This window comes from Pimephales promelas, chromosome 5 (genome assembly GCF_988280905.1).
Source record: "Pimephales promelas chromosome 5, fPimPro1.hap1.1, whole genome shotgun sequence".
In the NCBI taxonomy this organism is placed as follows: Eukaryota; Metazoa; Chordata; class Actinopteri; order Cypriniformes; family Leuciscidae; genus Pimephales; species Pimephales promelas.
In genome coordinates, this window is record NC_142773.1 from 4626591 (window position 1) to 4642710 (window position 16120).

General features: G+C 38.9%; 1 protein-coding gene across 1 annotated transcript; it reads right to left on the reverse strand.

Moving 5' to 3' along the window:
* Positions 1–185: 185 nt before the first annotated feature.
* On the reverse strand, positions 186–16024 carry sharpin (SHANK-associated RH domain interacting protein). Its single transcript, XM_039685539.2, has 9 exons — positions 15503–16024; positions 14208–14382; positions 11722–11805; positions 10132–10273; positions 9129–9219; positions 8728–9025; positions 3087–3187; positions 2654–2764; positions 186–2576 (listed from the first exon to the last, which is right to left on the reverse strand). The coding sequence occupies exons 1-9, from the start codon at positions 15671–15673 to the stop codon at positions 2550–2552; spliced, it is 1200 nt and encodes a 399-aa protein (XP_039541473.2). The 5' UTR covers positions 15674–16024; the 3' UTR covers positions 186–2549.
* Positions 16025–16120: the final 96 nt, after the last annotated feature.

The window sequence follows — 16120 nt, forward strand, 5'->3', positions numbered from 1 at the left end:
AACTAAAACCACGTTTCTACTTCTAAAATTCTTCAAACATTTACAGAAAGTTCAACAATTGAGATGCAGTGATGAGAGAGTTAGTTATCACGCTATTAAACATTTTAGGAAAGGAAAAAAAAAAGTAAATATGCAGCACAAGACGACTACTTTCCATCACTGAACAGTGAAATATTGCACAAGACTAAAGATTTAAAACCATTATGTTTATTCACAGCAACGTCATGGTGAAATGCAGGTAGACTTTCTTTTGGAAAGAATTTATAACAATCATTTACAATACACATATAATCAATGCAATTACAATTCAAATCAACCCAATTCAAAACAATAGACTTTTCATTAAATAATATGCTATGTATAAAAATAAAATAAATGCACTTAACAATCCTGTCTGAATGTAGTTCACTTGTTCCAAAGAGTAACAAACTCATTCCCAGTCAGTTAGTTTAAATTTACATAACATGCATTTATGAAAGTTTTATTCAGCTGATAAAACGGGTTCTTTTTTTCTCTGTTTACTGGCCTCGTCACATAATGACAAAGTCACATTTAAAACTTAAGCCCCTAAAATAGAGCTTGGCGAACATAAATGATAAACCGACATTTGTCCAGTTCCAGCACAGCAGTGGAACAGACTTGAACACTGACTTGCACGCCGTGTGGTAGAGCTGCACGGTTAACGCTTGCGATGTGAAACTGTTGAAACCGGAACCTTTAGGGACTTTGATAAACCTTTCAACACTGAAATCTGTGTTTGCGCTGCCGCTGATCCGGAGAGAACAGCTGCCATGTAAATTAATGTACAGTATGAAGCCACTTCACAAACACTCTTTTCAACTGGGGGGACAATAACTGGGGGGCAAAGTGTACTGGGATAAGTTTTTAGTTTGGGTATAAACACTGATGTCTAGTATGGTAGAGATAAAAATAGGAGTAAATCATATTTTGACTCTTGTATGTATTGAATTGATAATCATAAGTGAGTGTTTAAAGGGATAGTTCACTTTGAAATTAATTTTTGATATGTTTTATCTTACCTCAAGGGCATCAAAGATGTAGGTGTCTTTGTTTACTCAGTATTTTCAATTTTGATATTTTTAGGTCAAACCGTTGTTGTCTGTCAGTCATATAATGCAGGTCTATGGTCACCACCCTTAAAGAAAGAGCATGCATAGAGTTCAAATTAAACATGATTTAATGACTCGTAAATGTAAGTACACACTGATGGCCTAAGACACGAAACAAGCGGTTATATCAATGCAATGAGCGTAGACAGAAGTGTCCGTGCCTTCAGATCACTTGGACGTCACGTGACTGATTACAAGAGGTAAAACCGATATAAATATTGTTCATTTTCTCACACAAACCGCTTGTTTCGTGTCTTAGGCCATCAACGTGTACTTACATGTACGAGTCATTAAATCATGTTTAATCTGGACTTCTCTGTGCATGCTCTTTGAGGTGGTGACCATAGACCTCCATTATATGACTGACAGACAAGAACGGTTTGACCTAAAAATATCAAAATTGAAAATACTGTGGAAACAAAGACACCTGCATCTTTGATGCCCTTGAGGGAAGCTAAAACATACCGAAAATTAATTTCAAAGTGAACTATCCCTATAAAAAAGTGTTTGTCACTGAATCAAAATATTTATTCACAAATGCTGATTTATCCAGTTCTAAAGTTTTTATAAATGAGACATTTGACTATTTTTTTTTTAATTATTTCATTCAAATTAATGTTTTAACTAGACTAAAGCAATGAACATTTTGGCAGAACCTCTAGTTTGCTTGTTATTTTGCTTAGTCGTCAAATGTTTTGTTTCGTAATCTTCAATTAATCCAGAATCGTGCAGCTCAACCGTGTAGTGAGTGAAGAAGATTCCTAAACTGTTGCGCAAGCAGAAATTACAATGCACAGCAAATGAGTTTGTGATTTAAGAGCAAAAGAAGCAGAGAAGCATCTGGGCAAAATGCAATCCCGACTCGTGCATAATCTCCTTTCCAGCAAGGACATTAAAAATAAAGCTTGAAATGCTGTATGTTTTAATCATTACTGAATTTTACACTGAAGTTTTACCAGGGTTGTTTTTTTTTAAACTTAAGATTACATTAAAGATTACAAGAACTTGTGTGCTATTGTCCAAAATAGACTGAGTTTGTACCATTAAGTGGCACGGATGACAAAGCTTCCGTTTTGTTTTTTGTTAGCTGATAAAATAAACTGAAATAACCTCTGATGCCTATCCACTCATACTGTTCAACAGTATTCAATTCAGAGAAACCAAGTAACAAATCAATTGGGCAGTTACTAGTTACTGACCACTGCACTGTGACACAACCAGGAAAACCAAAACATTCCCCATTACATAACCACAATGGGAGTTTGAGGCTTTGTTGCAAGTCAACTCTTAATAAAACTACAAGTGGAGGACTAGCATGTCAAGAGCGAGAGCTGGAGTTTTTGGTCATTCGAAAGTGAATGAATGGGCGTTTATTTTAGGGTTTTAGTCTTGGTACCTGTGTGTATTTACAACACAGTATCACTGGTTAGATCTTCTTGCTTTTTCCTGTAATAGAGAAAAACAAACACACATTAGCCTGCACAGTCAATGTTGTGAGCATGTGTATTTGCTGGGGGAATCACCTGTTGAACGCTACTGGGATTGGGAGGGTTTGGCCGATCTGTGCTGCAGATTTCACAGCCGGGTCGCGTAGACTTATTTATGAATGTACAGGAAGGGCAGGACCAGCCTGGCTAAAGAGAGAGAGAAATATGAAAATACAACTGTTCATTATTTATATCCAAATATTTGCATTTGTTATGTAAATGAAGCTTGAAGACTGATCCACATCAAACAGGGGCAATGACGTTTTTCATGGAATCATTTCCATTTGTGATCTCTTTCTTTGATCTTTGAAGGTTTTATAACATTTTAAGCTGCCCTTGCTACAACGGAAATGTCTGTGCGAGTGAGTTTTCATGGTTCATGATTATGTGGACGCAGGCCACTTATTTACAGTCTGGCTGCATTCGTTAGTTTCAAGAAATGGTAAATGTGAATGCATGTAATTATTACCTGCGTGTTACTTGATTTCAGTTTGGACCGTCCAAGTTGCAACATCTCAAGGTTAATGATGTCACTGACGCTATGTTTCTCTGGGCCACACCCACTGCTGCCTATTCAACAATGAGAAAAACACACTGATGCAAGCAGTGATAATGTAAAAGATCCCTGAAACCTATATACTACTGTTCAGAAGATTGGAGTTAGTAAGAAATTACTGCATTTAATTGTTGGAAAGTGAAATTAAAGTATGTATATTCTTACAAAAGATTTCTTTTTCAAATAATTGCTTCTCTTTTGAACTTTCTATTCATCAAAGGAAAAAGAGCGTCATGGTTTCCACAAAAATATGAAGCAGCACAACAGTTTTCAACACTGATAATAAGAAGAGATTGAGAAAACATTGTTGCTGCCAGATGGGCTGGTCTGAGTGTTTCAGAAACTGCTGATCTACTGGGATTTTCATGCACAACCATCTCTGGAGTTTACAGAGAACGGTCTGAAAAAGAGAAAATATTCATTGAGCGGCAGTTATGTGGGAGAAAATGCCAAAGGTCAGAGGATGACCAGACTGGTTTAGCTGATTGAAAGGCAACAGTAACTCAAATAACCACTCGTTACAACCGAGGACTGCAGAAGAGCATCTCTGAACACACACCCTGTCACACCGTGAGAAGAGCTACAGCAGCAGAAGACACACCTGTGCCGTCAGCTGAGAATAGGAAACTGAGGCTAAAATTCACATGGGCTCACGAAAATCAAACAATAGAAGATTGTAAAAATGTTGCCTGGTCAGATGAGTCTTGATTTCTGCTGCAACATTCACATAAAAGCATGGACCCATCCTGACTTGTCATCAGTTCACAGTCAAAAAAGCAGTTCCTGGTCACCAGATCTCAATCCACTAGAGCAGATTTGGGATGTGCTGGACGGGAGATTCACATCATAGATGTTCAGCCGATAAATCTTCAGAAGCTGAAGATTGTGATTCTCTCATTATGGACCAAAATCTCTGAGTAATGTTTCCAACAGCTTGTTGAATCTGTGCCAAAGAATCAAGTCAGTTCTGAAGGCAAAGTAGGTCCAAGCCAGGTCTACATAATAAGTGACTGGAGAGTGTGAATTATATCTAACAATTTATCCAAATTTAAAACAGTTATTTTATATTGTAATCTGTCACAATATTACTCTTTTTACTGGACTCCAAGTCTAATTTCAAGTGCCAGTTATTTCTACAGATGGAGGTGCCAGCCCCCCTGATATGGTAGCACTGGGGGGATTTTTAATCACAAAGTTAATTTAATCATCAAATTACTATTGTTTTGCATTAGTAAGCGCAACTACTAACAATATTACATGTTTGTTTATTGGAAATGTGACAGTAAAGCACTGAGCTTGATTTGAGATACAGATAAAACTAACTTCTATTAACAACGGTAAATAACACATTTTTGTAGGGAAAATTGAAATATTCATACTAAACCTAAAGAAGTGCTCTTTGCTTGCTTTTTGGGTAATTCAGTCACAATTTGAAGAATTTTTTTTTTCTTTCATGAGACTTTCATGTGCTTTCTTACTTTCCCAAATATAAGGGAGGGGAAATGGCCAATAAGTGCTCCTCTGCCGATAATTTACTGGTTATAGAGGTAATTTCAAATATATATATATATAAAAAAAAAAAAAAAATACTGTTTCACAATGTTTCTCCTGGTTCCATGTCAGCACTCCCAGGACTGTATAGTAAAGGTGTCGCGCGATCGAGATCATTTGATGTTTCTTATGCAATAGAAGAAAAAATTAAGAAAAAAAATCCATCACACAATCCATTCCTTAACGTGGGGTGGTGGTTTGCATGTTTCTATGACACTGAGAGCTATGCCAGCGGGAGTGTAAACTCCTGGTAGGGCTTCCCAGGCTGGACAGGTCGAAGGGTAGATGCCAGACTAATATGGGCCACCTCTCCCAGAGGCCGAGGGGTTTGCTTAGTGCCAACAACCCTAACTGTAAAAACAAAGTGTTACAGAAACAATTGATGACAATTCAAGGAGGGGCCTTTATTACGGAGGACTATGACGCATTGCGGTGAAAGCCGGTAGGAAGCTGCAAGGCCGACCCCCCTTCTGACGCCCAAGAGGATTGCCAAGATTGCCATCTGGAACATCCGCAACTTGTACGAGACTGGGAAAGCAGTGTAGGTGGCAAGGGAGATGGAGAGGTACAACATAGCGCTGCTGGGACTGTGCGAGACCCGGTGGGTACAGTCCGATCAGCTGAGGCTGACAACTGGAGAGATGGTACTGTCCTCTGGACACGAGTAGGACGAGCTCCATGTGGTGTAGTGTTATCCTCCTACCAACGACGCAGAGGAAGAGAAAGATGAGGGTTTTTTTTAGGCAGCTGCAGAATGTTTTGAACAAACACAGCAGCAGGGATGTTAACATCTTAACAGGTGATTTTAATACCAAGATAGGAGCAGACAATACAGGCTACGAGGAGGTGATTGGAACAAGAACGGGGAACTGTTTGCTGACCTCTGTGTCCTCAATAGCCTTGTCATCGGAGTCTTCCCACACAAGGCCATGTGGAGATCTCCTGGCCACACCACAGAGAACTAAATAGACCATGTATGCATCAGCCAGAAGTTCCGGCAATCGCTTGAAGACGCGCGGGTGAAGAGAGTAGCAGACGTAGCCAAGCTCCATATGACAATCAAGCTCCATATGAAACAAAACACTCAGCCGGCCAGTACCTGCACACGTTACAACGTGGACTTTTTGTGGGACAAAGGTACCTAGGACCAATTGCCATCTCGAACAGGTTCCAGGTGCACCAGGAACTGTATGAGGTTTCTGACACAGACATTGAGACTATCTGGCAGCATGCAAAGTGACTGTGGGCTGACACTTGAGAAGAGACCCTGGGCAAGAAGAAGACACAGGACAAGGACTGGATGAGGAAGGTGACTTTGAAGAAGATTGAGGAGAGGAAAACGAAGAAAGCAGCGCTCAATAACAGCTGGAAGAGAGCTGCAAATGCAGAGGCACAAAGACAGTACACATGTGCCTACAGGGATACAGTGGACCACTTAGACACACCTGGACTTTGCTGATGACCAAGCACTTCTTTCCCAGAGACATGCCCAGATGCAGAAGAAGACAGAATCTCCGCAAAGGTGGGCCTTAAGATCAGCAGGAAGAAGACATGTGATGAACATCAACACAGCAAACAACAGTCATGTCATGCTAGATTTGCAACTTCTTGAAGAAGTGAGTTCCTTTGTCTACCTTGGGAGTGTAGTGGACAAACAGGGTAGCACAGACAGTGATGTGGTCGCCAGCGTGGGCAAAGCAAGTGCGGTGTTCATCACACTCAAAAACATCTGGGCCTCCAAAGAGATGGGAGAAGCAACCAAAATGAGGATTTTCAACTGTTCTCCTACATGGGTCAGATGGAGAATGACCAAGCGCACACAGCAGAAGATCCAGACTTTCACCAATGGATGCCTAATGCTACGTTCACACCGGACGCGAATCGCGCGTCAAATTCGCGCCTGACGCGTCTAGTTTGACGCTTGACCACTAGTGTTAATTCGCGTGTCAAGAGCGAAACTGGCGCGCGTAAAGTTTGAAGCGAAATTTACGCGCGTGACGCGCGTCAGAATCAAAATCCGTTGGCGGCCATTGTTTTTATGTCGACCGAGCATTCATCAAGAGAGTTACCGCTCTGTATTTACTCTGGAGAGCAGAACAGCGGTGTGGGGATCATCGTCGCCGTATATTTGTGTCCACCGGACCCTTCGGAGGCGAACCGTTTGGCGAGTTTCACCATTTGCTCGCTCCAGGAGCTGCGCTGGATGACGGCTTCTGTCAGCGGTACTTCCGCCTGTCACGCGCCCAGTTTGATGACCTGTTGTCCCGCATCTGAGCGAGGATCACCCTCGCCCTCATTCATCTAATCTAGCTGTCATTTATTTTTGTTTTGATGATAAATAGAGCCAGCCTTCAAAAGTTATTAACCTGTCCTGCGATTTTTTTCTCTCTCTCACGTCCAGACACGAATTTATGCACATATGTTGATTGTCTTTACAACATAATACTATTTCTAGATATGGAATAAATAATACAAAATGAACATGTCTCGTATATAGAAATAATGTTTTAAGTGATGAAACATTTGCTTTGTTGTGCATAATCCCACCATGCATTTAGTCATATTAACAAAATAATTTATTGAAGCATCCAGACACTTCCCCACGTGAGCAAGCAGCTAGGCTCCTGATTGGTTAACGCGGCGCGAATTCACGCCAAAGTTCAGATTTTTCAACTCGGGCGGCAGACGCGAATTCGCGTCAAACGCGTGAATGCACAACGCTCAATTCGCGGCATTCGCGCCAACTTGACGCGCGAATGAGGCGTATTCGCGTCTTCCGCGCCGCGCTCCACGCCTCATTCGCGCCGCAGGAATTTTTCACGCGCGTAAAGCGTCTTTGCATTGACTTAACATTGAAATCATTCGCGCCTGACGCCCTATTCGCGTCCGGTGTGAACGTAGCATAAGGCACATATTCAAGATCTAGTGGCCTGACCGTAGCAACAATGAGGAGCTCTGGCAAAGAGCAATAAAGAAGCCATTATCCAGCAGATAGGGAGGAGAAAGTGGGGCTGGACTGGACGCACATTACTCAAACAAACGAGTAATGTGACAAGGCAGTACCTAACTTGAAACCCTCAAGGAAGACGAAAGAGGGGGCGGCCCAAGAACGAGTCACTGAGACAGAGCTAAAGAAGAGTGGTATCACTTGGACTCAAATAGAAAAGGCAGCCCAAGACCATGCCCGCTGGAGAATTGTTGTCGATGGCCTATGCTCCAGAGGGAGCGATGGGCCTAAGTAAGTAAGTATGCAATAATATGGCAGCACTTATCAGTTGGGCAATGTGGTGATGGCACCAGTGCGACCTCTAACAAAATGTAATAATAAAAAATAAATAATTCATTACATATATATAGCGCTTTTCATAGCAACCAAAGCGCTTTACATAGAGGGGGGAACCAATGTGCAGCATCCACCTGGATGATGTGACGGCAGGCATAGTGCGCCAGAACGCCCACCACACACCAGCTTACTGTTGGAGAGGAGACAGAGTTATGAAGCCAATGAGAATATGGGGATGATTAGGCGGCCATGATGGACGGAGGCCACTGGGCAAATTTGGCCAGTATGCCAGGGTTACACCACTACTCTTTCGAAAGACATCCTGGGATTTTTTGTGACCACATAGAGTCAAGACCTCGGTTTAACGTCTCATCCGAAAGACGGAAAATTTATTTGCGCCGGCAGGAAAAAAGGCCGCAGTCTGGAGCCCCTGGAAGTCCTGGTTAGCATAAGAGAACAATAAATAAAAATAAAAAAAAAACAAATCTTACCAACCCCAAAGGTTTGTACGGTAGTATAAAAAGAAGCCTGTCCTTTTGTGTCCAGTCTGACCATCGCTGATGTAAGACATGCAAACCATCTACTTAAGATGATCCTCAACTGATTTTCACTACAAATAAAAGGATTTTTTTTCCTCCTACACTCCATGTGACACTTGGAATTTTCCTCACACCAAGCATATGATTCTGCTAAACACACATGTGTGTGAAGTGCGCTCACCTGTGCTGCTGTGGCTGAAGCGGGGCGGTAACGTGCTGTAGCCTCTCCAGTCTTGACTGATGGCTGGCGTGTGGGCCAGCGCGGCGTTTAGTGGTGGCGCTACAGTCGGCATCGGGAGGCCGTTCTCCTGGTCCTGCTGGTGATCGAGGCAGGCGTGACGGGCAGACAAGAGGTATAGAAATGCTGTGTCACCGTCCCTGTAGATGCCGTACGACGCTAAAGAACGGTCATCGGAGCACAGACACTGAGCGATCACCCAGCGCTGCACCCTGGGGTAAAAACCATACTCAGCAAACATCTGGAAGAGACACGATCGAAAATAATTAGAAAATCCCCTGACAATTCGGCAAATCAGAGATACTTGAGAAAGATTTGTCAAGATATATTTTGTTCTTTCCTACCTGCTGCTTCAGAGAAGCGACAGTCACCTGCGGGTGGACTTTTACTGTGACACAACAGGAAGATGATGCATCTTCTACGACCACAGCTAAGCTGAAAATAAAAGCATATCCATGAACCTTATATGTCACCATCAGGATTTTAAGATATAAATTACAAATGTATCTATATGTATGTTGATTTGTGCAGTTTTGCTACTAAACTTCAAGCTATTAAACTTTTTTATATAATTAATTACGCAATGTGATGATCAATTCATCGAATCAAATTTGGCTGAGAAATTACCCCCAAAAGATCATTTAAAGTCATTATTGTGTTAAATTAGAAAAGCATCAAATAGACATAACAAAACTTGAAAGTTTTTAATTTTTTTTTATTCAACATAGAATTTATTACACAAACTTTTAGGTGAGTTCATTTTTGATATAATCATACTCTAAAAAATAAACTAAATCTGCCAGATGGTTTTGGTAAATGTCTGAATAAGCAAGTCATTGAGTCATTCATTTATTAGATGAATTCAACCGGCTAATTCATTCAGGAATTAAGTAAATGTTACGAGCGCAGTCATTCTGCTATGACTTTAAAGGTAATAAAAACAGAAAATATTTTATCTAAAATATAACACAATATTAGCTACTTTTGTTGTATAAAATCAGCATTAAATCTCTCATGCTATTCGGGACAAAAGCAGCACTTTTGTGATATTGTGCTTGTTACTCATGAGATCTTGCTTAACTACATCATATGATATAGATATGAGACAAACTGAGAAAGGGGCATTTATAATATCTTGCATTTTAGTGTCATTCTTACTTCATACTATAGGCTCGAACATTCAGTGAGCTGTTGCCCTGCTTCATGCTTGTCACCAATCGACTTTATAAAATTTTAGATGAACTAGGTCTAAGGGTGGAGCTGGTGCCTTAATAATATTTTAAGAATTTAAAAGCATTATTTTCCCCCATAATTAATTAATTCAAGTTAACACACGCACACACACACCTTATCTCTCTGTCCTCAGCGTCCCGCAGCGCTGGTTGAATAGTCAGTGCGATCTGCTGCCGGGCCAGATCCGAGGCGTAGTGCACAGCTGCGTGAGTGTCTCCGGTCTCTATTGCTCGAGCAAGCTCTATACACAGCTCCTCTACGGCAGGCAGAAGAGAAACACAGTGACACTTGAACACCATTAAATGTGAGCAAAACGATTGCTATTCGAAATATTGACTGATGTCAATACTGATTATCTGTAGATTTATGTGTCCATGCAGAACCAATATTTAATTTTTCACTTCTGTTTTTGTAGATTTTTATCTTCATATCATGATTAAAAAAACACGTTAAAAGCGTGTTTTTACAACAACAGAAGCAGCAAAAATATAGGCAAAATAAACGTAGTCTAATGTTTTCAAGTGGGAAACAATCAAAATAAATGAAAAAGGGGTCTATCAATTCTGCATAAATATAATAATTCATCTTAAACTACCATGAAGATGTGGTTTACAGTGATTTTGGGAAAGCTAGGGGACGCTGTTAGGCACATTAAAAACATTTATAATTAAAATAATTACAATTATTTAATTTTTTTAAATGATTGAAAAGGTAAATAAAAACCAAACAGGTTTTAAAACCACTAACCTACTTATTCAGGGTTTCTGAAGGTAGATTTAAGATGGATTCTTTAAAGACCTTCCAAGACCAAGTAAAGAAAATGGAAGGAATAAAGTGAAGGGAACACAATATATAAATGTAAATGTCCAGGGAGAAACACAATGAGTTGTATTAGAAACACGTTAACATTTCAAAATACAACTTCCGACTGATCACCATAACTTTTAATTCATAAAAAAAAAAAAATTATCTTCAAGGCTTGAATACATCTGCTCTGAACCACTAGAATATCGGCATAACTTTTACTTTTCTGATCACACCGCAAAAAATGACGCTCACAATATTTTTGTCTTGTAAGGCAAATAAAGATTCTTAAATCAAGTTACATTTATAAGAGAAGCAAAATGATATAAGATGTCTTGCTTTCAGTTAAACTGATTAAAATGAGTTTATGATTAAAACAAGAACAGATATCTGCCAACGAGCTCAGAAAAAATGCCAACATTTTAATGCCATAACTTTAGCAATTTATAACTGTTTTCCTCTGATTTAAGGCCTTAATTATTTTGGGGAAGGATGAAATAAGATGTTTTATGACCTTTTTAAGACCTGCAGAAACCCTGAGATTGTACTGTTATTAATATTATATTGTTATTGACTTATAGTAAATGAGATCTATTGGTCGTGAATTTGAAATCTGATTTGTCAAGTGGTTTGAAAGGTTGAGGCCAGTTTAATATCACTGCCAGCACTGCACTTTTTACTCAAACATTGATGAATAGGGTGCACAGTGCCACAAAAGTGTTTATTTTGTGTCTACAACAAAAGCGGAACTAAAGAAATGATTGAGGAAAACCAAGCTTACACCCAGTCAACTCTCCCTTTAGAGACTTTGTTGTATTATTTTCATGTTGAAAATGCTTTGATACAATATGTATGGTAAAAAGCGCTATCTAAAAAAGGTGACTTGACTAGAAAACAAACCTTTCATTGACAGCGACAAGACTTTTTTCTCTTCACACTTCATATCCTGCAGTCCATCATGTGAGACATGCAACATTTTGGCAACTGAGACAGAAAAAAGAATGAATGAACAATGAGCCACAGCAAGAGCAGAGTTCATCTTTCAGAAAAGATTTAGAAAATCATTTGGTAGAAAGCTTAAGCACATCTGGCATGTTTTGTGTGTGTGTATGTGTGTGTTCACATTACGCTTGCCATTTCGCTTGCCATGATATATTTAAAAGGGCTTGAAGTCTGAAAGTTTGATTTCTCTGATCTTGTTTTAAAATGTATGAATAATAATAGGGTGATCAATCTTCAGAGATCATGTCTCACACGTCAGACAAGCAAATTTGATCAATAATCGCCTTGAAAAGAATCACGATGTTGGATCGTCTCTTCGAGCCCCGGCCCCAACATCCACCCTAAACACGCACCATGTTGAGCTTGGCTGCACTTCATCTAATGATATCCTGCGATTCAGTGAGTTTAATTTAAAGCTGAAACGTTAACGTTTTACTTTGGTTAGTTAGAGCTTAAACTAATATAAAACATTACTGTAGCTTTGCTGTTATGTTAGTGTTGCTAAAAATCTCCACAATGTTCTTATAGAATTTGTGTTTGCAATAAATTTCATTTTGAGAGGACTGAGGAGAACAGTTGAATACAACTGAAAAACAGGACCCAAATTCATGGGGAAGGTGGACATTCTGGTAGTGATTGTAAAAAAGATAAATTCATGATGATTTCTAATTTTCTTAATTATAACGTGTAGTGCTGTTTTCAAACTTGCATTCAAGCTATGTTGTATATTAAAATCAGGGATTAAAAACGAATTGGTTTGTTCTGAGCGAGCAAAAAACGGTAAGGTTATTTTTTTCTTTCTGGTAAGAGAGTCTCTTAAAGCCACTTATCACAAATAAATGACTGCTTTAATCATTTAGAAATAGAAGTAATTAAAATGATATTTGTGAGTTTAAAAGTTTATAAGTGTATGAATTCATGAGTTCATAGGAGTATGAGTTTAAAACGAAATTGTATATATTAAATCATTTTAATTTCAATGGACGTTTGTGATTTGTTTATTTTGTGGGCCTACACTATACTAATATTCAGAAACAGGCGCAGTTACTGCTACCATTTTATGAAAATGTTATTATTATTTAAATGGTATTATTATTCTGTGATCTTCATCAGATATTGGCTGAGATTACAATGGACTCGAAGAAGAAGATCAAGAAAAACATATTTTATTAGGAAAGTAAGTAAAAATGATGTTTAATAGGGAAGTCATTTATGTCGCACACATAAATGCACGTTGTCTTTAGAGCCATCAGCACTGAACAACAGGCAAATAAAATACAGATTAGGCTCATTAAAGTTACAAAAGTTATTCTGTCAAATTCTTTTGTTCTTTGATTAACATTAATGGTTAAGGGTACAATATGTAAGATTTTTAGGATTAAAATATCCAAAATCACTAGAACAATGCTATATATTTAGTTGACTTGTAGACTTGCACTATCCCAAACGTTTCCAGCAATGTTTAAATCAGCAATTTAAACCAGGACGTGGATCATATCTTTGTGTCGACCGTCAATGACATCATACCCGTTTAACCCTCGATTTCGTAGAAACCATGGAAACACCAAAGACGCTTTAATTTATTATGCGTTTTATTAGACAGGTGAGCAACATTTATCGACCTAAAACTAAAAAACCTAAAACTGTTTTTCTTGGAAAACAGTCACGAAAAGTCAAATCACGAATGACGTGCTGAGTGAGCTGAACTGTATGAAGTTGAGCGAACTTCTGAACTGTATGAACGGCGATCGGGGATCGACTTATCGAGACTATTTTCTAAGATGGCTCCTGTCTGTATACGCGAAGTGAACTGTTTTTATAAAGTATCTTCTTATTAAACGGTCTGTACACTTTAAAAGTTCTCAATGCTTCGTTTTGCATGTATGGACCCTCATTATGTTTCTGTGTTAGTGTGGGGCTATTTTGAGCCTTGTTAGTGGTATAAACTAGCGATTTCTTTTTACTTAGTCAATGCCCCCATTACTAGCATTATAGACTAAACAGTTTTTAGAGATAAAACTCTTTACATTCGATTATCATGAAAACAAATCTCAGAGAACGATTGACTAGGTACCAATGTGTAATTAGACCAAAGGTTCATTTTGCACCCGAGTTCTCTTTTAAAGTTACTTAAGATTTTACAGTAAAAAGACTGTAAAATCTGAAGGGGGTCTTTAATAAATTAATTAATTAATTAAATTCCTAAATTGCCTTTTACTTGCTAAAAAAGTATGAACTATCAATAAGGGAACAGATGCATGTAGTAGATCACACGCAACAGGTTTTCTTTAACAAAGTTGATCATATTAATATATTAGATTAAAATCATGCATCCAAAATGAAAGAGTAGTTTTATAGTGTTAAATGTTTCTGTGACCTCTGACCTCTATGTGTCTCTCTCAGTGATGACATCATGACAGTTGCCCATTCCTGGGCCTCCTGTTCGCTGCGGAAGGTAAACGTGAGGCAGTCGTGGGGCGGCTTGGTGAGACGCAGTTCGTGACATCGAGTCGACGTGATCTCGTACTTCACTGAGCGTAGATCAAACTCTGCTAGAGACTGAGACAGAGAGAGAGAACAGCTCATCAGAAACCCTTTAGTGACAGAGACCGGTAACAGCATGTATGTTATGATTCATGTATAACAGATGCTCCTTTAGTGATGCAAGACGATCCAGCCTTTAATTTCTGAGGAGTAATCAGTCTCACAGAATCGGCAGTTTGGCGAAACGGAATAAGTTTTTAGTTAAATGTTTTAGTGTTAAAATCGTATGTAGATGCAAACGAAGAGCACTTTATGCAGGGAAAAATATAATTATTCTTTCAACATTATTTTTGGAAACCAATTTCTAACATGCATTATTGAAACACTTAGGGTTAACAACACGACATTTATGTACTACAAACGAAAACGTTTTTTCTTTGAAGAGACGTCAAAATGATCCTTGTTCAGACGTATCTGTGAAAACTACTAAAAACACTGTATTACTCATTTTTAACACTGTTTTCACAGATTCATACCTGGAGATTATAAGGCTATTGTTTTCAAAGACTTGCCGTTTAAATACAATCCTAAATTCAATCTGTTCATCAATTCTTTCATCGAAAATTTAGACTAAACTAGTTCAAAGATCTCTTTATGAACGTTTGTGGAATGTGGTAGTTGCGTAGCTGTCAATGGAGGGACAGAAAACTCTCAGACTTTATGAACGAAAAGGAGGTTTGAAACGACATGAGGGTGAATAATTAATGACAGATTTTTTTTTCTCTGGATCTTTAGAAGAGCATACATTTTATTTACAGTCTGTGTGGTTGAATCATTTTGACTGTTAAGCGTATAGGCTATTAGCAAGTAAGTTTGTATTGTATAGGCTACTTTTATGCAGAACATAACATTGCTCATGATTTTTTTATGATAAATTATTGAATATCAAATAAACGCGGCATTTATTCAAAGGACTAGTAACACGAGGGTAAATAATGTTCAAACAAGATTGAATGACAGACTTGACAGCTGACTGGTTGAGAAGACAACACTAATCAGATGGTATTAAGTGAGGATAGCAAATGACAGCTCTGTCTCTCTCTGTGTGTGTGTGTGTGTGTGTGTGTGTGTGTGTGTGTGTGTGTGTGAGTGAGTGAGTGAGTGAGTGAGTGAGTGAGTGAGTGAGTGTGCATACCACGCTGCGTCCTCCGCGGTCGGTGTGTCTGAGCGTGAGCGTGAAGAGTCCCGCGCGGTTCGCGTTCATGCTGAGCTGCAGCCGCAGTGAATCCGAGCCCACACTGAGTGGCCGAACCGACACCCGCACCGACATCAACACGGTGCTACTGCAGCCCGAGTTAACGGCCATCGTGTCTAAGGCAGGGGTGTCTATACAGCTGACACTGACAACATCATCATCTTCTTCTTCTTCATCACTATCTTCATCATCACCATCTTCATGAGCAACAAGCAACCAGTTTCAAAACAGGAAGCAGGTCCGTCTGATATTTACTGCCCCCTTTTTATCACTTAAACATTCAGTTCCTAGAGTGGATGTACAGCAAGCGGTGGTACCGATCAATAATGTACACCTAAAAAACTTTATTAATCATTTAATTAATAAAATTGTTTCTTTTATGTATTTTTATGTAATTAATTGGATCAATCTATACACTTTCATTCGTAGGATTTACATAACTTGACAACATCTATATTACATAATTGACGTTTAATTGTATATATTTTAAATCTATGTTGTTGTTTTTTTAGTATTTGTGTAGTTTTAGTTTGAACCGTTTGAGCTGTCTTTTATTTT

What these genes read in the sequence shown, in the direction of transcription:
- sharpin (XM_039685539.2), bottom strand. Translation starts at nt 15,673, where the DNA reads ATGGCCGTTAACTCGGGCTGCAGTAGCACCGTGTTGATGTCGGTGCGG. An exon ending in GCTGAGGACAGAGAGATAAG is followed by an intron (nt 9,220 to 10,131) that starts GTGTGTGTGTGC and finishes TTTTATTTTCAG; the next exon opens with CTTAGCTGTGGTCGTAGAAG. An exon ending in TGAAATCAAGTAACACGCAG is followed by an intron (nt 2,765 to 3,086) that starts GTAATAATTACA and finishes CTCTCTCTTTAG; the next exon opens with CCAGGCTGGTCCTGCCCTTC.